This window comes from Stegodyphus dumicola, chromosome X1 (assembly GCF_044657685.1).
Source record: "Stegodyphus dumicola isolate Sdum_Otavi_A_Nest chromosome X1, ASM4465768v1".
Taxonomy (NCBI): domain Eukaryota; kingdom Metazoa; phylum Arthropoda; class Arachnida; order Araneae; family Eresidae; genus Stegodyphus; species Stegodyphus dumicola.
In genome coordinates, this window is record NC_140780.1 from 249602065 (window position 1) to 249627189 (window position 25125).

The following is a 25125-nucleotide window of genomic DNA, read 5'->3' on the forward strand; positions in this document are numbered from 1 at the left end:
ATAGCATCGTAGCATCTTTCTTATCCTTCCACTTCATGGCAAGAACTTTACCTTGACGAAAAGCAACATTTTCACCTGTTGCTATTCTCTTTTTTACCAATTATTGGGGCATTTCTTTTTGGTTTAGTTTTACAGTTTCATAAGTGTCTGTTTGAAATTTTAAAAGCATGTGTGCCAATTCTAGTGAGGTATAAAAATTGTCTGTTATCAGACAATATCCTTGTTTTGGCAGAGGCTTGATAGTGACATCACGAATTGACTGGGGCAGATCTTTATATTTTGCATCAGAAACTGTACCTTTTGCATATACTTAAATTTATGAAACTGTGCATGTTTTTCATGGCTGTATAAGAAGATATTTAAGTTTTATGAAAATTAAGCAATTGTATAAATTAACACTAATTACCAAGATGTTTATTGGCTAATGTACACAAAATTTGCCTCATAGATCCTGGTTATAGAAGAAGACAATCATTTTTAGAGTTCATTTAATTAGAGATACATTCCTTTCCTTCTTCAGTTTTCTTTATTAGTAAAATCATTTAAACTGAATGCAATAATTATTCAGAATTGAGCATTCACCACAGTTGTTACTGTTGCAGTTAGTGAGTCCAGTAGAAAACCAAAAGTTCATCACAGCATGACATCCAATCAATATTATTGTGTTTTTTGGACTTCAAGTTATAAATGAAAAATATTAGATATAGCACAGAGAAAGCCAGAATGAATAAAAACAAATTCATGAGGAGTGTATGAAGGCAGTTAATTTCTTTTTGGCATTTTCATAGAGAAATAATGTAATATAGGTGCTATTATTGTATATATAAATAAGCATATAAAACTCCCAACAGCTATTTACATTAGTTTATTTAAAAAATGTAGGCTGTTTTAGCCTCCATCCTAAATTATACAGAGTCAGTATTTCTTGATCAGCTGCAATTTTATTGTACTAAATTCATTTCTTCATTATTACTCGTTGGAAATTCAGGAATTTATTTAGAATTTTCCATTCAAATGTAATGGAAAAGTACTGTTTTTAATGGCAGTTATAAAACGAGTTAAAAATTATGGTACATTTCATTAACAGGGTAGTGGCGACCGTTATACAGAAGAGGTGCAGAATGTAGCCAGAAACAGTAATGACACATTCAAGATGCATTGCTGTTGGGAAATATAATCATTTATGAATATTTGAGAAAACTATTTTAAAATGTTATCATGGAGTTAATAATTCCACTAAACTAATTTTATATGCCCAAGCTTCTCTTTTGTCATGACTGCCATTTCAGTGCCTTATTAACCTTAAAAGTTAGCCTTATTGTATAGTTATTTTAACAAAATTTTTTTCCATGTTAAAAATTATAAAAGTGGGCACTTCATTGTTAGGCAGTTGCCATCTGTTTCTTCATCAAAATCTTGGATGAGAAGTATGTCTGGAATAAAACATGATGAATTACAATATTTGTTTCAATCTGCAGTGCAAAGTTGTCATTGGTGGACTGGCACATATTTGGTTTGCTTCTCATTAATGGAAGATTATCAGAATTCCAACTTTTGCTTGATTAAAACAACACAGGATTAATCTTCAGTTCTGTGTGAAAATGTAGAAAATTTGGATAAAGTATTTATTTGATGACTGTTAGAAATATTTTAATAAGAGTTTATATATATATATATAATCATAGTTTGCTTCAATGTGGAATGAGAAAGGTTTCCACTAGTAATGCCATAAAAAATAACTGTAATCATTACTGTTATCTTGGAGGCAAACATTGGTAGATTTTAGGCTGGGAAATTTTTGGTCTTCTGTTGTGATAGAAAATGTGTTTCCTTCCCATAAATATATTTTTTTAGGCTGAATCTTTTCTTATTTTACAACTCAAAATTTCTGATTATTAAAGTTTAGCTATTTTTTAGATGTGTAATATATGTTTTCATATTTTTTGCTACCTAATTTTTGATGTAAAATTTATTTTTTAAGTGAAATAAGGTTTTAAAATTTAGTTTATGATATCTTAGTGTCTTCTTTCAGAAATGAAGGATTGTGTTACACCAGAAATTGTTGCTGTGCAGAGAGCTATTATTGGTTTGTGCTTTGTGACAATATTTTTCAGCTTTTGCCAGTTTTATTCAGATTTAACTGGTGTGACACACAAGTCGCTAAACTGCACTAAACGCTGTGGTCTTGGAAGCATTTTCTCAGGTATTAGAATTTTGATATAAATATAGATCATCCATGTTTAGGGTATTAGTTTGTCCATAATTAATGTTAAACATTTAGTACTGTTCCATTAATGCTTGTACTACTTAGCACTATTTTTGTTTTGACATATTTCCTCGATACTAGGTGTCATGAATTTGGTTTAGTTTTTTTTTCTTGCTGATAATTGTCTTTATAACCATTTTTTTTTTTTTGCAACCACATTATTAGTTAAGCAGTTTTCTTCTTCCCCCCCCTGCATGATTTGTGATTTTCCAAGAGATAAAGAGGTTGCTAAATTGTTTCTTCACGAAATACATTGTATTTGAATAACCACCTCATGAGAATAAAATATGACTTTAAGCTGAAGGGCAGGAAAAAATGTTTGAATGCATTTAGGTTTGTTGGATCATGCATTCCTTTCATTACTGCTGTATGAAACATTTATTTATGTTACAGGAGCTAATATTTGTTTTCAAAACTAAAGCTTGCTGCAAATGAATCACAACTCAGTGGTTCATTGGAATTATATATATTAGAGAGATATGTACCAATTCTTTATCTTCCTCTAAAGTTAAAGTGATGAGTGTGATAAAATTGTAGAAATTGATCACAAAGTGTGGTATGGCTTTAATGGAAAAGTACCAAGCATTTTTATTCATTTTTGTTATAAATTATGGCAATTTTATTATTTTCAGTTTATCAGCTGAAAATTATGTTTAGTTTGATTTATGACTGCTGCCAAGATGTTTCAAGCAAGAGTTAAATGTTTATTTTGAATTGGTGTTAATATATTTATAATATTTGATATTTTTTACTTATTTTTAAATGTGTATATATGCTTTTTTACGTGTATGTGCATTTTCTTAGAAGTACTGAACGCTCAGACAATTCAGTGTTAAAAATGCATTCTTTAAAGTGACTTAGATAAGCATCTGGAGCATTGTAAACACTACCAGTGTTTAATACTTTATATTTCTCAATAATAGTCTTAAGTAAAGAGATGCTGATTCGCTAAGTACCAAGCATCATATTTTATAATAATGTCATACGTCTAAAGTTCATACATTAAGTCCACCCGACCTCAAATACTTCTCTCAGTTTAAAGAACTCAAGTGTGGACTGCATCATTTCTTCCTGAAATAGGTATCTTCAATGATTATTGAAGGCATTTGAAGTCTGAAGAAAAGTAGTAACTTACAAGGTATAGCAAATCTTTGAGACAAAAGACTAAAAAGTACTGAAATAAAAAAGAAAAAAAGCCAAAGAGAGAAAAAAACAAGAGTGCATTTTTAATGACTTTTGCCCATATATTTTATGTTGTCCTGATGACTATCACTTGCTCTGAAAATAACTCAGCTATTACAGCAATTCTCTGAAACAAAGTTATTTACCATTGAGTTTGTTACTGTAATGATTATCAGACAGTTTGAAATCAATTAAACTATTGCATACATAATGTAAATTAAGGACTCAAATTAGTATTTATTGCATGGTTTCTATTTAAAAATGCAACTGTTTCTGAAGTAAAACTATTGCTTGTTGCCTTTAAAGGGCTGAAGGTCCTCATGGAGTTTATGAGCCACAGTTTGGCCATGTCTACTGTTAATGAAATACAGTAATCCTTTGGCAATGAGAAACAAAGAGCAAACTATGAAACTGATCTAATTGTTATTGAAATTCTTCAGTTATGAGAGCTCCACTAGTGGCTGAGTGCTGGTACTTTGAAACAGGCAACTGGGCATGCTACATGGTTGGTTTTTGTTGTCTATCCCATGTGTAGCGTGAACAAAAGCCAATTTCATTTAGAAATTCCTTTCCAAAGGCATACAGCTGTTATGTATTTTATCTTATTTATACAACCTAACCTAACTTGCTCTAGTATTGAAACATAACTTTCGTTTCTTTAGGAATCGGCAAGTGTTAGTTATTTCCTCTATATCTATGTATAGGAAAATAAATCAAAGTGATTACTTTTATTTGCACACCTAGTAATTAAAAATGTAATGAATAATATCAGTCATATGATAACTGAATGCTTACTTTTAAGAGTTGGCATTTTCATCAAACATGACAAACTATTTATAGCCATTTCAACCATTTTTTCATCTCAAATAATTTTACCACAATTCTAAACAACCTTTTCTGCAACCTTTCAGATATTTTGAATTGCTAAATTCAAATGGTTACAAATCAAATAGTTTTCTGGTTGCAATTTTCTAATTTCGGCTATGCGTAATGTATGCTTTACGCATGCGCACGCTGAAAGAATTGTTTAATAAAGTAAACAAATAAATATTAAGCTTCTTTTTTGTAAATTTTGATAACCTTTAGATCATAATTGCTCATTATTTTATAAATTACGGTTTCATATTTTTAATTTTATAATTTCTGCATGCCATCTTACCAGATTTAAACTGATTATCTATAATCCGGAAAAATCGATAATCCGGAATCGCCGAATTCCCGACCAGTCCGGATTAAAGACTTTTGACTGTAGTAGCTTATTTGTTCATAATTTTCCTAGAAATCATGTGCTGTATAGTATTTATTTCATAAAGTTTTTTGGGGGGGATCCCAGGCAGCATGCATTCGTAAATTGCACGAGAAAAATACGTGCAATTTACGAATGGCCTTTCGTATAAAAAACGTTCAAGTTGAACGTAAAAATATCATAAAAAGTGTCCAGTGGCAATTACTAAATATTTACGTATATTTTTACGTTATACTATATGTAACTTTTACGTAAAATTTAGGTATATTTACGCGAGAGACTACTGTTCATTCGCAACTTTTACGTATAATATACGTAAATTTCAGGGATTTACGTACATTTTTAGTAAAATATGTTTTGCTTCACGTATGCGTATATATTTAGTAAAAATTTACGTAAATTTCCCCGATTTTTTACTGTATATAAACGTATATATTAGGTAAAAATTAAGGTAGATATTCCCCGTATTTTACGGTACAAAAACGTATATATTTGATAGAAATTAACGTACATATTTCCTGTAATTTACGGTACAAAAACGTATATATTTGATAGTAATTGACCTAAATCTTCCCTATGTTTTCTTTGCATATGCGAATGACTGGTAAAAATTTAATCCGATGTATTCTCCACTTTACTGTGTATAAATGCACATTTTTTGGTAAAAAATTTGCATAAATCTCCAATTACCTTTTCACTGCATTTTTCATAAAATGTACTTATTTTAATCTCATATTTTTTATATAAATCTATGCAAAAACTTTCTGTATGCTATGATTAAAAGGTAAAATAATTTTTATATCAAATTCTTATATATCTGCCTTTTAGTTATGTACAGCAATATGGAATATATATAACTGGAAAATTTAAATGCACTAGTAAATGAAAAAAAAAAAAAAATTCTATTAAAAATTACGTAACACTTAAAGGCTGAAAATGACTCAATATTTCATTTCAAAGTGACTACAAAATATGCAATAAATTTAGTAAACATCAATTCTGTGTTTTAAATCAATTAATGCCATCGTTCATTTGCATTTTTGTTTACTAAATTCATTTCATAAATTTAAATTTAGTAAAAAACTGTAGCAAACAGTTGTTTACTAAATAACACTTTAAATAAATTATTTGCTTTTCTGAAGGACATTTTCTTATGCCATGTAAATGAACGATAGCATTAATTGATTTAAAACATAGAACTCAGGTTTACAAAATTTATTGCATATTTTGTAGTCACTTTGAAATGAAATATTAAAAGTGATTTTCAGCCTTTTAGTGTTATGTAATTTTTGAATAGAAATTAATTTTTTTGCATTTAAATTTTCCAGTTATATATATTCCATATTGCTGTACATACCTAAAAGGTGGATATGTAAAAATTTGATATTAATTTTTCTTTTAATCATAATATGCAGAACATTTTTGCATAGATTTATATAAAAAAATAAAAGATTAAAATAAGCACATTTTACGAAAAATGCAGTAAATAGGTAATTGGAGATTTATGCAAATTTTTTACCAAAAATGTGCACTTATACACAGTAAAGAAGAGAAGACATCGGACTAAATTTTTACCAAAGTCATTCGTATATGCAAAGAAAACATAGGGAAGATTTAGGTCAATTATTATCAAATATATAAGTTTTTGTACCGTAAAATACAGGGAATATCTACGTTAATTTCTATCTAAAGTACAATATAGTTAATTAAAAAATTCAGTAAATGAATGTAGCACAAAAGAAAACATCATACATTTAGATTATTTGAATGAGTGCGCTAAATTTTAAAATTGTTAAATATAGACCAGGAAATTGTAAAAAACTTACCTTTTCCAATAGTTTACTTTGTTATTTTCCTTGAAGATGAATGTTTAATGTCACAAATATTTCATTCATATCTTCAGATAATACACAAATCTATACATATTTATTTATTAAAATTCACTTTATCCCAAACATGTTAAAGAAAATATTAATTTGCATGCAAGTTAATCGAGTAACTTCTGTTTTAATTACACACATAATTATGATATGTAAAAATTTTACATTTATCAGTCAATCTTGCAATGTATTGTAATCTACTATTGTCTTTTTCAGTTTAAAATCTTGTAAATATATTATATCAGTACTAAAAGTTCACATCTACAAAAGAAATGCTTTATTGAGGTATTTTTAAAAAGTTCCCTTTTACAATGTAACTGTTAATTTCATAAATAAGTTCATAAAATTATGCAAATTCAAAATTACCTAAATATGTTCTTTATTTTATCTTATATACCAGATAAAATTTTAAAAAGTTAATTTGTTTAGGAATATTTAAGTTTTTAAATATTTATCTCATGTGACTTTTTTTATAACATCATTATAAATGTACATGTTGATGTGCACATACCAATTATTTTTTTTCATCAAATAGCTTTATGGTATTAAATGATTTAAAAAGAGGCAACTGGACAAAAGAAAGCAATTAGAAGTTGGCTAATTTTTTATTAATTTGTTGTCAAATGCTGTGCATTTTAGATTATGCTCATATGATGACAATGAGTTATTTAAATTATAAAATTATTATGAACATATCCCACATAAATTAACAAGTATAAAATTTCAAGTTGTTTGAAGTATTATGAACTGTAATACTTGCAAAAGAAATACACATGAAATTAATTTAAGAATTAGGTTTATTTTACAGGTATTCGAAAACTGCAATTACTGTTAAACAATAAAAACTAACATTAAATCTGAAGAGCATATTTTTTTCAATAATAAAATTCCACATAGACTTCATGCAGCTTCGCCACATTTGTTCTATAGTTCGCTGTCTTTAATATCCTGCTCGATTTTTGTAAAAGTGAATTCTTTGTCACCCAATGTTTTGAGAACAGCTCCTAAACAAGAAAAAGAAAAATTTGTAATAATTTCACACTTCAGATGTTTTCAGTTTTTAAATATAGTTGAAGTATTAAAAGATGCATATAAAATGCACTGAGTATTTCATATTTAAAAATTTACATTTCAGTAATTAAAAATTTAATTTCATACTATCACACAGTAAGCTTCAATTATATACCTTACACAATGCCTATAATTTCAAGTAAAAAAATACTTAAGATTTGTTTAGAACTGCAAGGTTGAGAAAGTCTAGTATTTAAGTACATGAGAAAAAACTTAATTTTGTATTAATTATATTGCATTAGCCTTTCAATTTTACTCCTACATATAGTAAAGAATATTCGCTTTCTTACAGATAACTTTTTCTTAAATAAAGAGTAAGCAGAAAACTAATCACAACACTATATACATATAACAGAATACTTCATAAACATATACATGACATTAACATACGTATATGCATTAACAGGCTATTTTACACATTTCAATAAACCAGAAACCAATACACAATGAAAAGTATTATCAGTAAATTCCTCCAAAATCAGAGCAAAAATCTTTAATTATGATAACAATGGCATCTCAGTTTGCAATATAAAATATTTCAAGTCTACATTCATGTGCATTCTAAGCAAACAGAAAGCTGAATAACAATAAAATTATAAATACCATAAAAAAGTTAAGAGTCACGTAGAATGATAGCAAGACTAAATGAAGTCTTCCTTCAAAAATCAATTTAAATTCAAAAATTTGCCTTCCTGTTTAACATCTCAAAATAGAGTTAATGCTTACACTAACTAAATTTCCTGTCTTGGCAAAATAAAAATTGTCACTTCTGTTGCAGGAAATATTTGCTGCAAACTTTGTATGCAAATAATCCAGTGAAAAAATTTTAATTGTGGCTTGAATATTTTCTTTATTAAATAAATGAAAAATTCCCACATAATATTAATTTATGATCCACATGAAGCTTTTTACCTCTACCATATCATGCAGCTATTTTAAAATATATACTCTCATATAAAAGCCACAGAATTTTTTTACCAATATTAATATAGTATAAATCATTAATAAATCTAAAAACAGCCCTAAAATTTCTGAATTTGATACCCAAAACATAATTCTACGTAACTGTTAATGTATGCATTTGCTTGCACATACTTAAAATGAATTATACACACAAAAATTTAACATATTAACTTTAATAAATTCTTAATTAGCAGGATGACTCAATTAAGGCAAAATATGAAAGAAATCTACCTGATGGAATAGTTGTAAAAGATATATTTAAAAAAAGCTAATATTGTTTACCTTACACATGGCAGAAATTGAGTAAACTGTATGCAGCTGGATTATTTATTAGGAATAGAAGTTAGATCAAAGTACCAGTCACACCAGGGCTTTAACCATTTGGGTGCAAAGAAGCATCTCAATTTAAAAAAGAATAATTTAAAAAAGCTAATAGAATTTATAACTTTTACAATCTAGTACAAATATTAGACACATAAACAACACTAAATGCCATTATTTACTTGCATATTTTCCTTCTTTGTGTACTTTACTCCTTAATTTTTCAGGATATGATTTAGAAACAGAGTTATGGTAAAAATGTATACTGGTAAAAAAAATATTGCTGAAACTGATAAGTCCTTTGAATTATATACTATAGTGCAAAGAGGGATGGAATATGTGACTAAATATGATAAATCAGATTACAATAACATTAAACAAATAACATGAAAAACTGAAAAAAGAAATTTTATTTGAAATTATTAACTCATGGAAAGACAGACAGTATTTCCAACTTATTAAATTCAATTATATTTTACCTTCGTCAAACCAATATTGGTAAGAGAGTTGTATTTAAAATCGGTGCTAAGCTAAAACTGCTTTCTTGCCTAATTTTATACTATTGAAAATACCGGTAATTTTCAAAGTTATTCGTACTCAATATGTGTAAGATTATTAATGAGCTGCCAAACCGCAGTTAACCATCTAATATACTACATTCAACGTTATTATTTTTCTTTTTGAGTGTCAGGTTTTCATTATTTCTGCCAATATATCTGTAACAGGACATAAAGATTGAGTTAATGTAGAATAGAAAATTACCTTGCAAGTTAGCACCTTTACCTTAGTGGCAGTACTTCATTCTCTAGAAAAAACATTTTAAATTATTATACTTAAACAAAAAATTCATATTTGATACAGCAAAACATCATTAACACAATAAACCAGAGTTGAATGCAAATCTAGTTTAACTCCATTCTTGAAAACTAGTTTATTACTTTCAATTTAATTTAAAAATAATAAAAAATAAGGTACGTATTATGATGACTACTTAGATATCTCGCCTAAACTGGCAATCCTTGTAGGTTATACAGGTTAACCCTAACATAGGTTATAGAGGGCACTAAGATAGAGAGTATTAATCCCACACTAGGGACTCTAACATTTGGTAGGAACAGTTTGAAAAGTGAAACAGATATTTATAGTGAACCAACGCAAAACAAAAACAATAGTTCTTTAGGGACAAAGCCCCTTTGGACTAATAAATACGAGTAAATTAACAGCTTTTAGCTATTTTTTCTTCTTGTAAAAAATAGACATACAGAATATTTTTAGAAAATAACAGTACTTTAAGCATGCATTTTCCACATATTTAACACAATAATTCATTCTAGCTCTGTTGCAATACTGGCAAAGGTACTCCTCTGTTATTAGGATGGGATTCAGAAATGTACAATGAAACCTCGAGATACGAGGAAAGTATGAGCAAAATACGAGCATTAATTCGAGTAACAAGCAATGAGCCAGGCTGTTGGTACGGGTGGCGCCATTTCCCTATCCGGCTCAACTCGGGGAATCCCCTTGACAGATTACTCAGTGTTCTTTTATATACGTGTTTGTGCACTTGTAAGTTAATTGTTTTGACATTTAACGTGAAAATAATTATATCAAGATGCCTCGCAAGAAGATTGTTGCCTCAGATAGTGCTGCAAAGAAAAATAAGGAGGCCATGGCCGTTGATATCAAGAAAGAAATCATAGATAAACATAAGCATGGTGATGGAATTGGCGAAGACTTGCGGCCTTTCAACATCGAAAATCTATACTATTCTGAAGAAGCAGGAAGAAATTAAGAAACCTGATGTAGCCAAAGGAATTATCGTTTCTTCCAAGCACCATAAAAGTACTCCTAGATGTTGAGAAGCTGTTGTTGGTATGAATTAATGAGAAGGAGTTAAAATGTTGGTAACAAAGTTAAACTATTGTTATATTATTTACCAGTGTTATTTATTAGGAAAAATTGACTTGATATTGAAATGTTGATATTTTTTGGGGTGTGGAACGGGTTAACTGAATTTCCATTATTTTCAATGGGGAAGCTTGTTTCTAGATACGAGAAATTCGCTATACCAGTTGAATGCTGGAACGAATTAAACTCGTATCTCGGGGTTCCACTGTAGATATGCAAGCATGTGTATATGCATGTATGCGCATATATGTGTAAAGAATACACATACATACATAAAGAATATACACATGCACACACGAACACCTACATTTAAAAATGCATGCATATAAACACACATTTCTGAATCTGGTCCTGATAACAGAAGAATGCCTACATGAATCATAGGATTTACATTAATCAGTTTTATTAGAATTCTTAAATGCAGAGGATTTACATTAATCAGTTTTATTAGAATTTTTAAATGCAGAGGATTTACATTAATCAGTTTTATTAGAATTCTTAAATGAAATCTTCACTATCCGAAAATTCAGTTTCATTTCTAGCTGAAACTGTATCAGGACAATCTCATTTATATTATTTCCCTCTAACAACTGAACATTTAGAAAACCTTTTCTATTCCATGGAAAACTAATGCTAAATTAAACATACATTTTCTAAATCTGAAAATTTTAAGTTAGCTTAGAAACTGTAATCATTCTTAAAAAAGTTTGATTTATGCAGATGTTAGATCAATAAAATTACTTTCCTGTGAAAAAGTAATATGGCATTGAACAACACGATTTTACACATCAAGATATACTGAGTGAAAATTCCTGAAATGTTTTATTTCTTGGTATCTCTGCAAGAATTGTATAAATAAGACTACCTCCCTTTTTTTAAAAAAAAAATTTTTATTAAATACTATGAAGAAAATTGGTTACATTATTTACAGTTCATAATTAATAGAAAATAAATCATTTCTTAGCTTATCAGAATTTATTTTTATCACATTCATAAACAGTACTAATTTAAACAAACATACCATTATGATTTCAATAACTATGAAATAGAAAATCCAAATCTGCATCTTTGATGGTCTAGTAGATTGGACGTCTTGTTTACTACAATTCAGCAGGGTGCTGACTCCCCAGACTGTAATATATATATAATTAATTTACAAGGGAAAAAGCAACAAAAATATAAACAATTTCTTGGTTTTATATAAGCATTTCTGCACATTTACAATTTTAATTTTTTTAACTATCTAGTTATATCAAAATACATGATTTAGTAAAATATAATTCAAATAATTTAAGGTATTTTAGATCAAATACTAATTTTTTCATGCAAGTCTAATAATCAACATAACTATCAAGTTTTGACTTCGAAAATTATGTTTAGAGAAACTTGAAGCTGCAGTAAATAGTAATAAATTTATTCAAAACTGAAAGTAAAGCATTCTTACTTTATTTTCTTTCTTTAACTATGGCAGATCTTTTAAAACAACAAAATCAAACAAACAAAAAAGAAATGCATTCATGAAAGGACTTAGGACTTATTTATTATTCATGAAAGGATATATTTCAATAATTACAAGTGCATAAAAATTCAGTATATATATAAAAAAAATGAACACAGATTTGGAACAAAGTACCTGTGTTTCTATGGCATAAAATTTTCTTTTTTAATAGCACAATATCTTTGAGTTAAAGATTATATATTAAAGCAAATTTATAAAACTAAATTCAAAAATAAGAAATTAAATTATTTTTAGGGAAAACACTAAGCAAATAAAAAATTTTGAATTTCATAAATAAATGAAAGTTACATATTTTACTTTCTGGCATAAGGTAGATAACATTTCCGTTACAGATTTCTGAACAATTAGTCATGTTAATATTGCCTTTCTTTTTCCATTAAAAGCTATTTCCTGCTTAATTACAGTATGCTTTAAGATAAATATTAAAACGTTTGAGTAAAAATAATATAACTATAAAAAGGTGAGACACATACAAAAAGGAGTGACACAAACAGTAAGAAACAGACTAGTGCAAAATTTAACAGTACCAAATCCTGAAAATGAATCATTAGGCACGTACACAAAAGAACAACACATGGAAAATCACATTTCCTACACAGACGTTATTTATAAAATTTTATATAGGTGAAGAAAGTACGAGTATTAAACACTGAAACTATAAAATATTCACTTACTTTCTTCAAATAATTAGTAACTTCGATGGATTCAGTCACAGAAGCCAATCCACGAACAAACAGTATTCTTTGCGACTTTACCATTCTTTTCGACCGCCATTGCTGAGTGCTGACTTCACAAATATCCCGCCACAACCGGAAGTAGAAAGTGTCTGCTTTGCCATTGGTCAGTGAACAAGAATTGCAACGCTTTTTTTTTTCCTTTATAATTAAACATATTAAGAAAGCCTCTAAATTAGCATATGAAATAAACTTACTTTTGCATTATATAAATTTATATTCACAGCATCTCTGTATTAAGGTAATAATTAAATTTTTCTACGAAAAATAGAAATGTCTGTGCATGCGCATGCTCAGTGTATAATCGTAAATTAAAAGTTAGCGTAAAATTAACTATGCAAATTTTGAGTTCATTTAACTGGACCCTTGTACTTATTCTGTAGATCTCCATATTAAGAATGTCTTTAACTGTTTCAGGAAAAATATAAAATATAATATAATTATTTATTTACATTATTTATTAATTTTTTCCTCATATAAAAATTACTAAAATCGCTATATCATTTTTTCCGTACATTAAACAAAATAAAAAAAAAAAAAATAGCCTCATATGATTTTTATAACAAAGATTAAAGGAACTGAAATATATGTAAAATATCAGGATTCAGCTTGCAATTTCGTAGAGTTATTATTATTATTATTAAATAAAAATATTAGTATATCTTTGATTATAATTAATGATCCTTTGGTCTACATTAAACTATTGTTCAAGAAGTTAAACGTTTTCGAGCATCTTCTGCTGTATTTATTATTCTGTTCCTCGACATGAAAGATTTGCTAGTCTTATTCCAATTTAATTGCCCACATTTGCTAAATAAAATAAGGCGAGTATTATACCAAACTCAGTAAGTACACAAATTTAATATACAGCTTATTCCAGTTAAATGGGTAATAGGATTTTCATAAAAGAAATTAAATTGTGTAAATTAATGTAAGTGTTGATATGAATAAAAATAACAAATTTGATATAAGAAAATAAATAAGTTGTTTTGAAGATGTTTGAATTAAGAAAATATAATTTTTTGTAAAAATGCACGTAAAGATTTAGCTCACATGTTAAAATTTATAGAAAAATTTTAGCCTCATATATGAATGCCCCTTTTTCATGTTCGTGGACAAGGAAAACAAAGTGAAATGCCAGAAATACACTAAAGATTTTGAATTAATAAACTTCATTTTCAATCTTTTTAGACTTCGTATAATATCCGTAAAAGTGGCGAATGAAATATACCATAAAGGCAGTAGTTTCTTTCAGAACATTCGGATTCGTATAATATGCGTAAAAGTGACTAATAAAATATACCGTCATGGCGGTAGTTTTATCAGTACATTCGGATTCGTATAATTTTCGTAAAAATAACGTGTGGAAAATAACGATCAAGAGTCAACAGTAACTTCAGCCTTTTTCATTCGTATAAATTTCGTAAAAGTAACGTGCAAAAAATACCATACCCTTATTTCACCAAAATTATACGTATATTTTTGGAGACGTGCTGCCTGGGATCATATACTTTTCAAATAAGATAGTTAATAGTTTGTGTGTAATAGTGAATAATTTGTAGGCTTGGTTAATAAATCTAGTTCAATATAAAAATATGCTAAGGATTTTTTTTTTTAAATGATGAAGCTGTGGAGATGCATATGGAGTAAGCAAATATAATAAATGGAAGTGTTGATCAAGTCCCCAAGGTCCATTTACCTAGGATGCCTGTTGTTATTATATATTGCTGTAATAGTTTATATAAGCTAAATTATTAATTTAAAATATGAAATAATATAAATAGTTTAAAATAGTTTTTATATTTTAAGTGCTGACGTATTTTTGCGTCATATTAATATTTTTTATTTTTTGTGCAGTTATTATCATTGTAGTGATCATTGGTCTTTGTTACTATGCATCAAAATTAATGGAACAGCAGCAAGAAATGACTAAATTGTATCCTGCAACAAGAGTCGAAATTTCCTTTGGAGTGAGTTACTATTTGATAGCTATTTCTGGACTTGTTGCAGTTCTGGCTACTGCATCAAACCTCTTTCGTTGTGATCATTTGTCAAGAAATATTGATGTTACTTTATTAACGGATGACCATCAAGAAGAAGAAACATTTTCCATTGCTTTGCCACATTCACGTTCCTGGCTTCATGTCCGTGAACAAAATGCCTTTTTAAATGAATATCTTCCTCCACCTCCACCATATACACCTTAAATATTACTTTTTTAGTGAAAGTATAATAATAGTTGATTTTTATTTTATTTTTAATGAGTGTCTTAAATAAAAGAAGTTTATGAAATAATATTGAAGGAAAAAATGTTAAGCCTGTTGAAATTCAGCTTAGGATTTTCATAACAATTAAGTAATTAATGTGTGTTGCTAAAAGTGTTTTATGTCATCACTTAATAAAAATTGCTCATGATATTAATTATTTAGGAACTTGAATATGTAATGATATTTCTATAAAAGTAATAATGAATTGAAATTTTGTGGTATTTGAAATTTACTTTTCAGTACAATAAAAGCTTGACTGTCTAGAAAGCTCAGAAAATGCAGAATGCCTGCAATGTGAATATTCTGAATAGTTGAGCATATTAAAAATGCAATTTATGATAGGAAACCCAAATGAATGGAATTAATTTCTGGTATAACATTATAAAAACATTCATCTTATTTGTTATCATTTGGAATATTAAAAACCTGTGTTTAAAAATTATGCAAGATTAAAAACAAAATGCATTTCATACATAACAGGCAATGTATTTTGTAGGTTCTAAACATACATATGAGCATAAAACATCTTATTTAATTGTGAAATCCTGTTGATCATCAAAGTTGGCAGTGATGTGATCAAACTTTCACCAGTCATTCCGGCAGAAGTGTAAAAAACAGATTACTTTTTATTTAGTTAGATAATCAACAAATACAAGTTATGGATGTAGCATATAAAAAAACTGTAATCCTTTATCATAATTTTCATTTGACATCACCTTTATTTATCCATTTTCAAATAAAGTTGCATATTATGCTCATTAATGCACAGTTTTTGTAATACCAGCAACTTTGAAAATACTTCACTGCATGCTGTTGTGTAGAAGCCAGGCTCCCAAAGTTTAATAATTTTTTCAAAATGTAAGAGCAAAGCATACATACCAGTGAAGAGCTTTCTTTAACGCTTAAAAACGATTAGATGAAACTGTTTGGCAAAAATATCCTGTAAGTGCCTTTTATAATGGCTTTATAAATCTCTCATTTGCTTATTTTTGTGGCAGAGGATGAGTGTCTAAAATGCTAAAATATTTTGGTTACTTGAGTTTTCCAGTTAGTTGAATACCAGATAGTTAGGCTTGTACTGTAGTATGTAGAATAAATTTAATAACAATTTTTAAAAATTTTCATACATTTCAGTTAGGGAAGGCAAAATTTAATGTAATAATTATTATAATTTTGAGTTATTTTCACAAATTTTGAATAGTAGTATAAAAATTGTGTTTTTGAGTATTTATTTATATAGAAAATATTAAAAGTTGTGATTGTCAGTATTGTTATAATGGATATAAAAATACAGTAATGATTTTAAAAAATTGAATAATTGTAATTGAGAATGGCTAATATAATTAAAAAGTGACATGCTTAAAGAAGTATTTTGAAACAATGGTGAATAAGTTATAATTAAATAGTTAATAATTGAATGTAAAGAATAAGAGTATGTTGTAGGATATACTGACTCAGAATCAGAGGAGTGTATTTACCTCTGAATAATTATTCCTTTTATCATTTCATGCAGAAAAGGTGAAGGCTACCATCTTTAAGAATTATTGTGGTATTTGTTGTATAACATTTTTATTATGGAATGCATTGATGCATATTTCAAAGGCTAATTTACCTTATGTAAGATTCGGGGACTTTTCAAGTAACTATTAGAGCATCTTTAACTATTGATAAATAATGCCAGAAAAGCCAGTAAACCATTGGTAAAATAATGCCAGACATCAGTCAGTTAAAGAGTATTTGTCCAATTTTTTATGGAAATGTTTGTTTTCAGATAGTTGTGGAATTTTCAGTTTGCTAAGATAAAGAATTAAAAGTGAAATTTAAATTAACTTAAACAGAATATTAATGATAAATTGTAAATATGAAATTAGTGTTATAAATTTCTATTATTTGCTGTAATGTATAGAAATAAGATTATGTACAAAAAATTTTATATTTTTGGTATTTAGAGAGAAACATTTTCAAAGCCTTCATGAAGAATTATAACAATCATTTGTGTTTTTACAAACATAAAGATTTAGTAAATTGGACAGGAATGCTAAAATTATAGTAGTCCCCCCAGGGAAAAAGAAAAAAAAAATTCAAAAATTTAATGTTTAAAATTTGTTTTCTACATTATTTAAAAATTATTATTATCAAAAATTTCATCATTTATGTTTTCTATATTAGGATACTTCTAATCGTTTTCTAATGCTTTAACATGTTTTTGTGTAAAAGGGGCTTTTCTGTTGTTAAGCCTTTTTCTATTTGAAGAAGGGGCATATGTAAGATAAAAAAATATGTAATTCAAGACTATAACATTAGTTTGGTATAGTCTTTATCTTTCCATTTTAATTTGGTTATTTTTCCCTTTCTTTCATAAAAGTAGTTATTTGCTCCAAACCGTGATTAGAGCGATCTAAATTAATCTTACTTATGATTCTTACATAATACTCATGCCACAGATGTGTACATAATGCTTCAGTGAGTAATTTGAAATGTTGGTGCTGAAATTTGTAGGAATAAATAGAGATACAGATGATCCAAAACCCAAACATTCTGAACCAGGTTTTCATCTTAGAAATGTCACAGTTGCTCTCTGTTTCTATGCCTTACCATTTTGCTGTTACTGCTCTTCTTGCTTAAGTCAGAAATGTTAAAATTCATTAAACATGTGCATGTTTAGAGTGAATCTGTCTTTACCTATGTAAGAAATGCCATGCCAAAATTGAAAGAACTTGATCGTAACTGTTACTGATTGCAAATGTGCAATAATTTTCAACATATAAATCATTCCATGTGTATATGTTTTCATTTAGTGCGAGTAATAAAAATAACAAATGTTTGCAGTACTTAAAAATGTTTGAATTTATAAACATTTAGTATGTTGCTCTAGTGTTTTTCATTTGAGAGGAGTGAATTACATAAGTCATACTTTTTTAAAAGTTAATCAGTAATGTCATATTTTCAGCACTTAGTTCGTTAATGTGAAATATTATGTACAAGCTCTATGGAAGTTTGCTTTATGCTGTAACTTCTCACTGTGATAGCAACTAATTTATTATACAACTCTCCTCAAAACTAAGTTTACAGATGAGTTTTCTGCATAATGTGGCAGAGAGAAGGCTGCTTCTCTACATCTATAATTTATTTTGAGTTTGATAGTGTTTTATCTTAGGAAAGCACCTCTTTCTTTGTTTACATTCCTTTCTTTTTATTCCATTTTATTACCATCGTAGAAGTGGGACAGAGTGGTTTTAAAATCTTCCACTATTAATGAGACATTAGTATCTTGTTCGGTAACCCAAATTTTTTTTGCTTTTATGAAAAAAAAAAGGAGAAACCAAAATACCATTTGCCCTTTTTTTTTAATTCGGTTATTGATGAGAAATCTGACTCGCGCTGTTAATGAACATGTGGATTTATGGTAGTTTTGTAGGAGGTTTTTATAGTGTAAAGAGATCTGCATGATATTACCTTATAGGTAATAGTAGGATGATTTTCCACTAAATTGAGCCATCTGAACTTCATCAATAGAAGATGCAGAAGACTAAAATGCAGGAAAGAGGACAAGATCATCTACTAAGACACCACCATCATTTCTATCCATCTAATCAAAATGACCATTTCTGAGTATTAACTGCCTCTATGACAAAAGTTTAATCTAGAATAAAAGACAAACCTAAACTTTTCTCATCGAGGCAGTTAAAAAACTCAGAAATGGTCATACTGATTGAATGAATAGAAATGTTGGTAGTATGTTAGTAGATAATCTTGTCCTCTTTCCTGCATTTTAGTCTTCTGCATCCAGTGGCGTAGCGAGGGGGGGCAAGATGGTGTACGATGCCCCGGGCGCCGCCTGCAGAGGGGCGCCAAATGGTCTGCAACCAAAATTTTACAGAAAATTTCAGTTTTTATTTTGATCGATTTCTGGAAAAGTATATTTAAAATTAATAATTATTGTAATATAATTAATTATTTATTTTCTTGGTTTGTCTGATAAAATATGTAAAATAATGTTTGCAGTACATCAACCGAATATCTCCGCATACAAAACGTTCTTTCTGACCACTTTATTTCTCTAAAATAGAGGTATATTTTTAGTTTTTTTTTTAAACGAAATGTGTATATAGCTCCCGCTTTTTATTTTAAAATGATAACACAACCTTGTTCCGAATTTCTCAAACATATACAGTTCCAAAAACAATTCCATAGTCTGGATATGACATTTTTGGAAACTCCTAACACTTCCATTACAATCAGTGCTGAATCTTTGATTTTTCTGATGTGGGGCAAAAGCTAAAACTGCCGTCCTCACCCATCATCTTTTAAGTTTCTGTAACAAGTTTTAATTTGTTTAATAAATACAGAAATAAATAGGGTTTGAGGTAAAAAAACCTAAGCTCCATTTATACTAAATTCTTTACGTACCTTTTTTTTAATAAAGGAAAAACCAAAGTTACATAACCAAAAGTTACATACCAAATGCACCATATGTACCAAAGTTAATTAGAAAAATCGTCCCCTTCTAGGAGAATCACCTTTCTGGCGAGCTTACTTTCAGATTCAATCCTAACTAATCCTACAGTCCTCGCTACCATTCGTTTTTCTGCTGTAGGGATTATTTACTATGCGTTTCGCCATTAGTCACCGCTTGGAAAAGGAGGAATGCCCCACGGAAAAAAATTTGTAAGGGAAACTAGCTCGTATCTATGTTACACACGGGGAAAATGCTCATACATTCAGCACATTCACATATGCTTGACCCTCGGACTGAACTACTAGTGCTCAGTGGCTTTTATTGCTCAGCCACTAGTGGGGTCATTGCATACAAAATATGGGCTATTACTGAGAGTATTCGTGCTTGAAGCAGGTTGTTTCGGCGCAGGGGCAGTTTGACGCCATATTTTTTTCGTATTTTTATTTATTTTATAATAAATATGAAGTAATATAAATAAGTAATATGACTGATTTTTATTTATTGAATTAGCGATTGTTTGCATGCATATTTGAAATAAATATATGCGTGTATATGTGTTGAAAGTGTTCTAGATCTTTGTTTGTGTCCCAGATTAGTGAGAAGCCCCTCGCCAACGTCAAGGCCCTGGAACATGAGGGAGGGTTTTTTTAAAATTTATTTCACAGAACAGCATCAAAAAGGCAAAATACACAAATGTTAAATAAACATATGGTTACAAAGTAGTTATATTATAGTGTAGACAAATATAATTACAGATAAATAAGATTACACATAAATAAGATTAGAGATAAATAAAATTACATCACAGAACTGTTATTATACTGTTAAATTGTTTTTTCTATTTCTGTTGCATGTTACTCAGATATGTTGTTTCTTTTAAAATTTTCTTTCTGTAAATTTAAAAGATGATAAATTGATATGCACAAATTCATGCATAATATTCATGGTTCTCAATAAATATAGTGGAAAATTTATAGTAAATTATTTTTTTGTGTTTAATACTTGATTTTATTATTTAGATGATTTATTTAAATATAATCTTAACTTTGTGAATTATTGCTTTGCACTGAAAAGAATGTGGGACTAGGATACAAAGCATATTGCATGCAGCAGTATTGTATATATGATACACACACATACATACCAGTGTGTGTGTGTATGTATGTATATGTATATATATATATATATATATATATGTATGTATGTATATAAGAGAGATAGATGTAGATACTTATAACAGAATTATATCTATTGCATATTTTGGTCTATTTTTGTATGTAACTAAGAGTACTTTTTACATTGAGCAGAGATAATATATATTTATATGTTTTATAAGTTTATAGATGCACTAATCTATGATGGAAAAGGAACTGTTTTCATAATTATTTAGTAATTAAAGACTAATGTTATGGAATTGTCATGTGTATTTTGAAGGAAATGATAATTAGCAATTTTAATTGCGCTATTTTTAGTAAAAGTAGCTGATACTTTTAAGATGTGGTAAAGAACACAGATGACCAGCATTATTGTGTATTTTCTAGAGTTAAGCATCTAGGTGTATTCTAAAGTTATTTTATGGTTCTATAGAATTCTCTAAATAGACAACCTACAGTTTAAATTGAAAAGTAATTACAGTCCAGATTCACTTCCTACAATTACAGAATGAGTTGTTTGCATCAGTATATTATTCCCCCACGTGAAATAAATGTGAACTAGTTTTTCTTAAAAAGTCCTCCTCACAGATCACATTTTATCAGAGTAGATCTCTTATATGTTTCACTGTAATTAATTAACTTTTAAAGAAGTAACACTTGAATTAACAGTATCAAACTTTTCTAGCCAAATATTTAATTAGTTTTCTAGGTTGAGAGGAAAATGTTAAGTATAAAGTATGCATCAAGATTTAACCTTCAAAATGTTAATACGCATTATCCTGGAAAGTATCAACTATGCAGATACATTTCATTGGAACAATTTACCTGTGATTAACAAACTTTTGTGTGCAGTCATATTTTTTAATTTAAATAGTTGTCAGCTTAATAAAAATGAAATGGTCTTTCTATATTTTTCTTGTAAGTAGTTTAAAAAAAAGTTATAATTCTTCTGTTGTGCTTTAACTTTCTCACTTGTCTGAGAGTAACATCAGATCAGGTCTATGAATTTTATTGTGGCAAAGAGTGTAAGGGTTGTAACTGTTGTTCACTTAGGCCTTGGGCACCGTATAGGTGGTGTGAATTTGTCCAGGACCATCCCAATTTTTAAGAATTCCTCGGGGAACAGATCTGAGGGTCTTCCGCCTTTGACGTTCCATAACCTTTCAAAAGGGCTTTTCAGCTCAACTCTAATTTAAGTGCCCCCATGCTGCAAAGTCACTACAACAATATCCATTCGTTCTCTGTGATTTGAATCCATGTCCAAAGCTGTGGCAGCTGGCTCGCTTACTACCATGCTAATAGGTGGCTATTTTTATTGTTTAAGTATTAATACTAGATTTACTAGCCTTCATTGATATCTTAGAAAAGATATTGATGTCTGTCTTCCTTGATAGTGGTATTAAAATTTCTGTGATATTAAATTATTGTTACTTAAATCTTAAAATCTTTGTCAATTGTTAAAATAATTTTTTTATTCCTGTAAAATTAAGTTTTTTCAGAAATATTTTTATTTTATGCTTATAATATATATCGTTAAGTTTGTTATTGAATTGAAATTGTGTGAAATGGAATGAAGAATTGTTATATTATTTTCATAGTTTGAATGCAGTTTCTTAATGAATTGTTCTGTGTAAATTTTATCTTCATATGTGCTTAACTGATGCATATTTTTAAATATGCCATACTTTTGTTGCTGCAAGATGTGAAATACCATTGAACATTGCATTAATGTGGCTTTCATAAAATATTTTCTGTTTGATGGATGGTATTTGTACTTCATTTGGTTTTATTTTTGAAATTTAATAAGGTGCACAGCATTTGAATTTAGATTGATCAATACATTGATGCTGTTCTGCTTCTTGATAAGTGTATCAAGTACGTGTGGTGCCAGTACTTACAAAGATCTGTTAAAAAAAAGAATGGCTTTCCTACTTAAGACTGTCTGGAAATTTTTTTTTAACATTATTCAGATTTTGTACAGGACATCATGTTTATATTTATTATATCTTTTGATAATACTGAAGATATGAAAAATTATCATATTTTGTCATTCTTCAGCTTTCGCATTGAGATTTTTTTCCGTCCTAAATAAGCAAAATGTATATTTATAAAATAATCTTGACTATATTAACTGGTTGATATTGTGTAAATAGCAAATAAGCATCCTGTTTTATTAGGATGTAATTGTTTGACAAACATTATTCTATCAGCAGGACAGCTATTTATAAGAAGAAGGATGAAAGGTATTTTATAAGTGCCCTTGAAAAGCTGAAAGAAGTTGAACTCAAGGTCATATTGGAATATTTTTTCAAGCAATGCTGATATTTGAAAACCCATTGCATTTGGAATTTTACTTTGAGTCATGACATGAGCAGATGGTGAAACTGGCCATAGAATTCCTTCTCACTAAGATAGTTTCGTGATAAAAATTTTATTTATGTATTTCTCAGGTAAATTTAAAAGTTTCATAAATTAATTAAAATTCAAAAAATGTTCAAAAGAGATAAACTGATAAGTATGCACTGATGTCAAAATGACACCAGTGGAAGATCTATGATTAGTGAATTTAGTTGTTTATTCTTTGTGATTATTTAAAAATTTTAAATTTACAATTACTTGTGCTGATAGAATTTTTTAAGTAATCCTTGAGTTAACACCAGGGGCTCTCAGCTTAGTAATGAAACTTGTAATTAGTAGTTAACTTCTTGTTATGCTATTCATGCTAATGTGCAGACAGATGTGATTAAGTTCCATTGATGTGCATACATAATTTCTACTTTCAGATTGCTACTTCATAGCTTTGGACATGTGAGACATCTCACATCCACATGAGAAATGTGCAGATAAAAAAATGGAGAACTTACTGTATTCCTGATTAATTACAAAACTCCTTTAAGAGAGTGTTTGTAAATATTTTGATGGCCAGGTGAAAGTTTCTTTGAGATATCTCCGTCATGTGTGTACTTTGATTAACCTATGGGGAATGAGCGGAAGCAACCCCCGAAAAAATATGCGGAATTTTTTTTGCATATTATAATTCTTAATTTGATAGTAATCATAATTTTTTAGCTGTAAGTAAAAACAAATATTCTAGATTGACTTTATTCAAAATGGAAAACGTAATATAACATGTTTAATGTGCTTTAAATAAGTTACTTATGCAAATTTTGACAATCATGTTATGCGTATGATTGAAGCTTTTTGATAGTGCAGAAAAATCCTTGTTGTTTTTCATTAGTATAGGGCTAAAATCGAGAATTTAATAGCTACCATAAGTAGCTGTCATACAAAACTGTCATGATTATGAAGTGTAATATATTATGCAAGGAAAAAGGCATGATTTCTTCATTTAAACTCTATGGAATTCTGTTTCTCAGTTTTCATTTGTTTAACATTTTATAAAATTCTGTTGCAAGCTAAATGTAAATTTTAGCAGATGTTTATGAAATTAAATGCATTTTTAATTGTGTTTCTTGTTATGCTGACATCATTAAATGTAAAACTAAATTTTATTTTGAAGCTGAATTTTATTTAATTGAATCCAGGAACATTTTATTTACTGCATAATACTTATTGAATAGACTATTACTAAGGTTTCAGTTACAGTTGTTTTGTATTTCTCATAATTTTGAAAAAATGCATAAAAAATAAAATTGCAATAATTTTAAGGATGAAATGTATTTTTTTATTATAAAATAGTAAAAAGAGTATTGTGTAAATATACAGATGAGCTTAAATTTTATGTATGCTTACTTACAGACCTGTTCCTTAAATTCCGTTTTCAAGTGCTATTAGAAAATAATGTGAAATTTTTGTAATTAATTTATATCTCTTGGTGCATCCTATAAATATTCTGTCACTCCACTGTATTGCTATATAGTTTTCATGTTTATTTTATTCAAGCTTTTTTGCTAATTAATTGTAACTTTTGAATTTTTGTACGGTTTTGTTTTAAACTGAAATCATTATTGTAAAAATCAAAATTATTGTTTGTATATGTTTTTATGGCAAACGTTATAAACTAATATAAAAGTATCTTTGTTATAGGTAATTATGAACTGTTATAAATAACTTTTATTAACTTCTAAATATGAGAAAAAATGCCTATCAGAAAAATAAAGTTATTATTATTTTTATTATGTATTGATTTTTTTT

General features: G+C 28.3%; 1 protein-coding gene and 1 long non-coding RNA gene across 2 annotated transcripts in view; one reads left to right on the top strand and one right to left on the bottom strand.

Annotated features, from left to right (window-relative positions):
* The window catches only part of LOC118201333 (transmembrane protein 127-like), a 33282-nt gene extending 8176 nt beyond the window's left edge, over nucleotides 1-25106 (top strand). The window contains exons 3-4 of the mRNA XM_085807427.1: nucleotides 2033-2203; nucleotides 14948-25106. Coding sequence (XP_085663553.1) covers nucleotides 2033-2203; nucleotides 14948-15297 — 521 coding nt within the window. The 3' untranslated portion in view covers nucleotides 15298-25106. The remainder of the gene's footprint in view (nucleotides 1-2032; nucleotides 2204-14947) is intronic.
* On the bottom strand, nucleotides 7343-11996 carry LOC146993467 (uncharacterized). Its single transcript, XR_015038458.1, has 3 exons — nucleotides 11859-11996; nucleotides 9692-9734; nucleotides 7343-7578 (listed from the first exon to the last, which is right to left on the bottom strand). It is a non-coding gene; the product is annotated as an uncharacterized LOC146993467 (long non-coding RNA).
* Nucleotides 25107-25125: the final 19 nt, after the last annotated feature.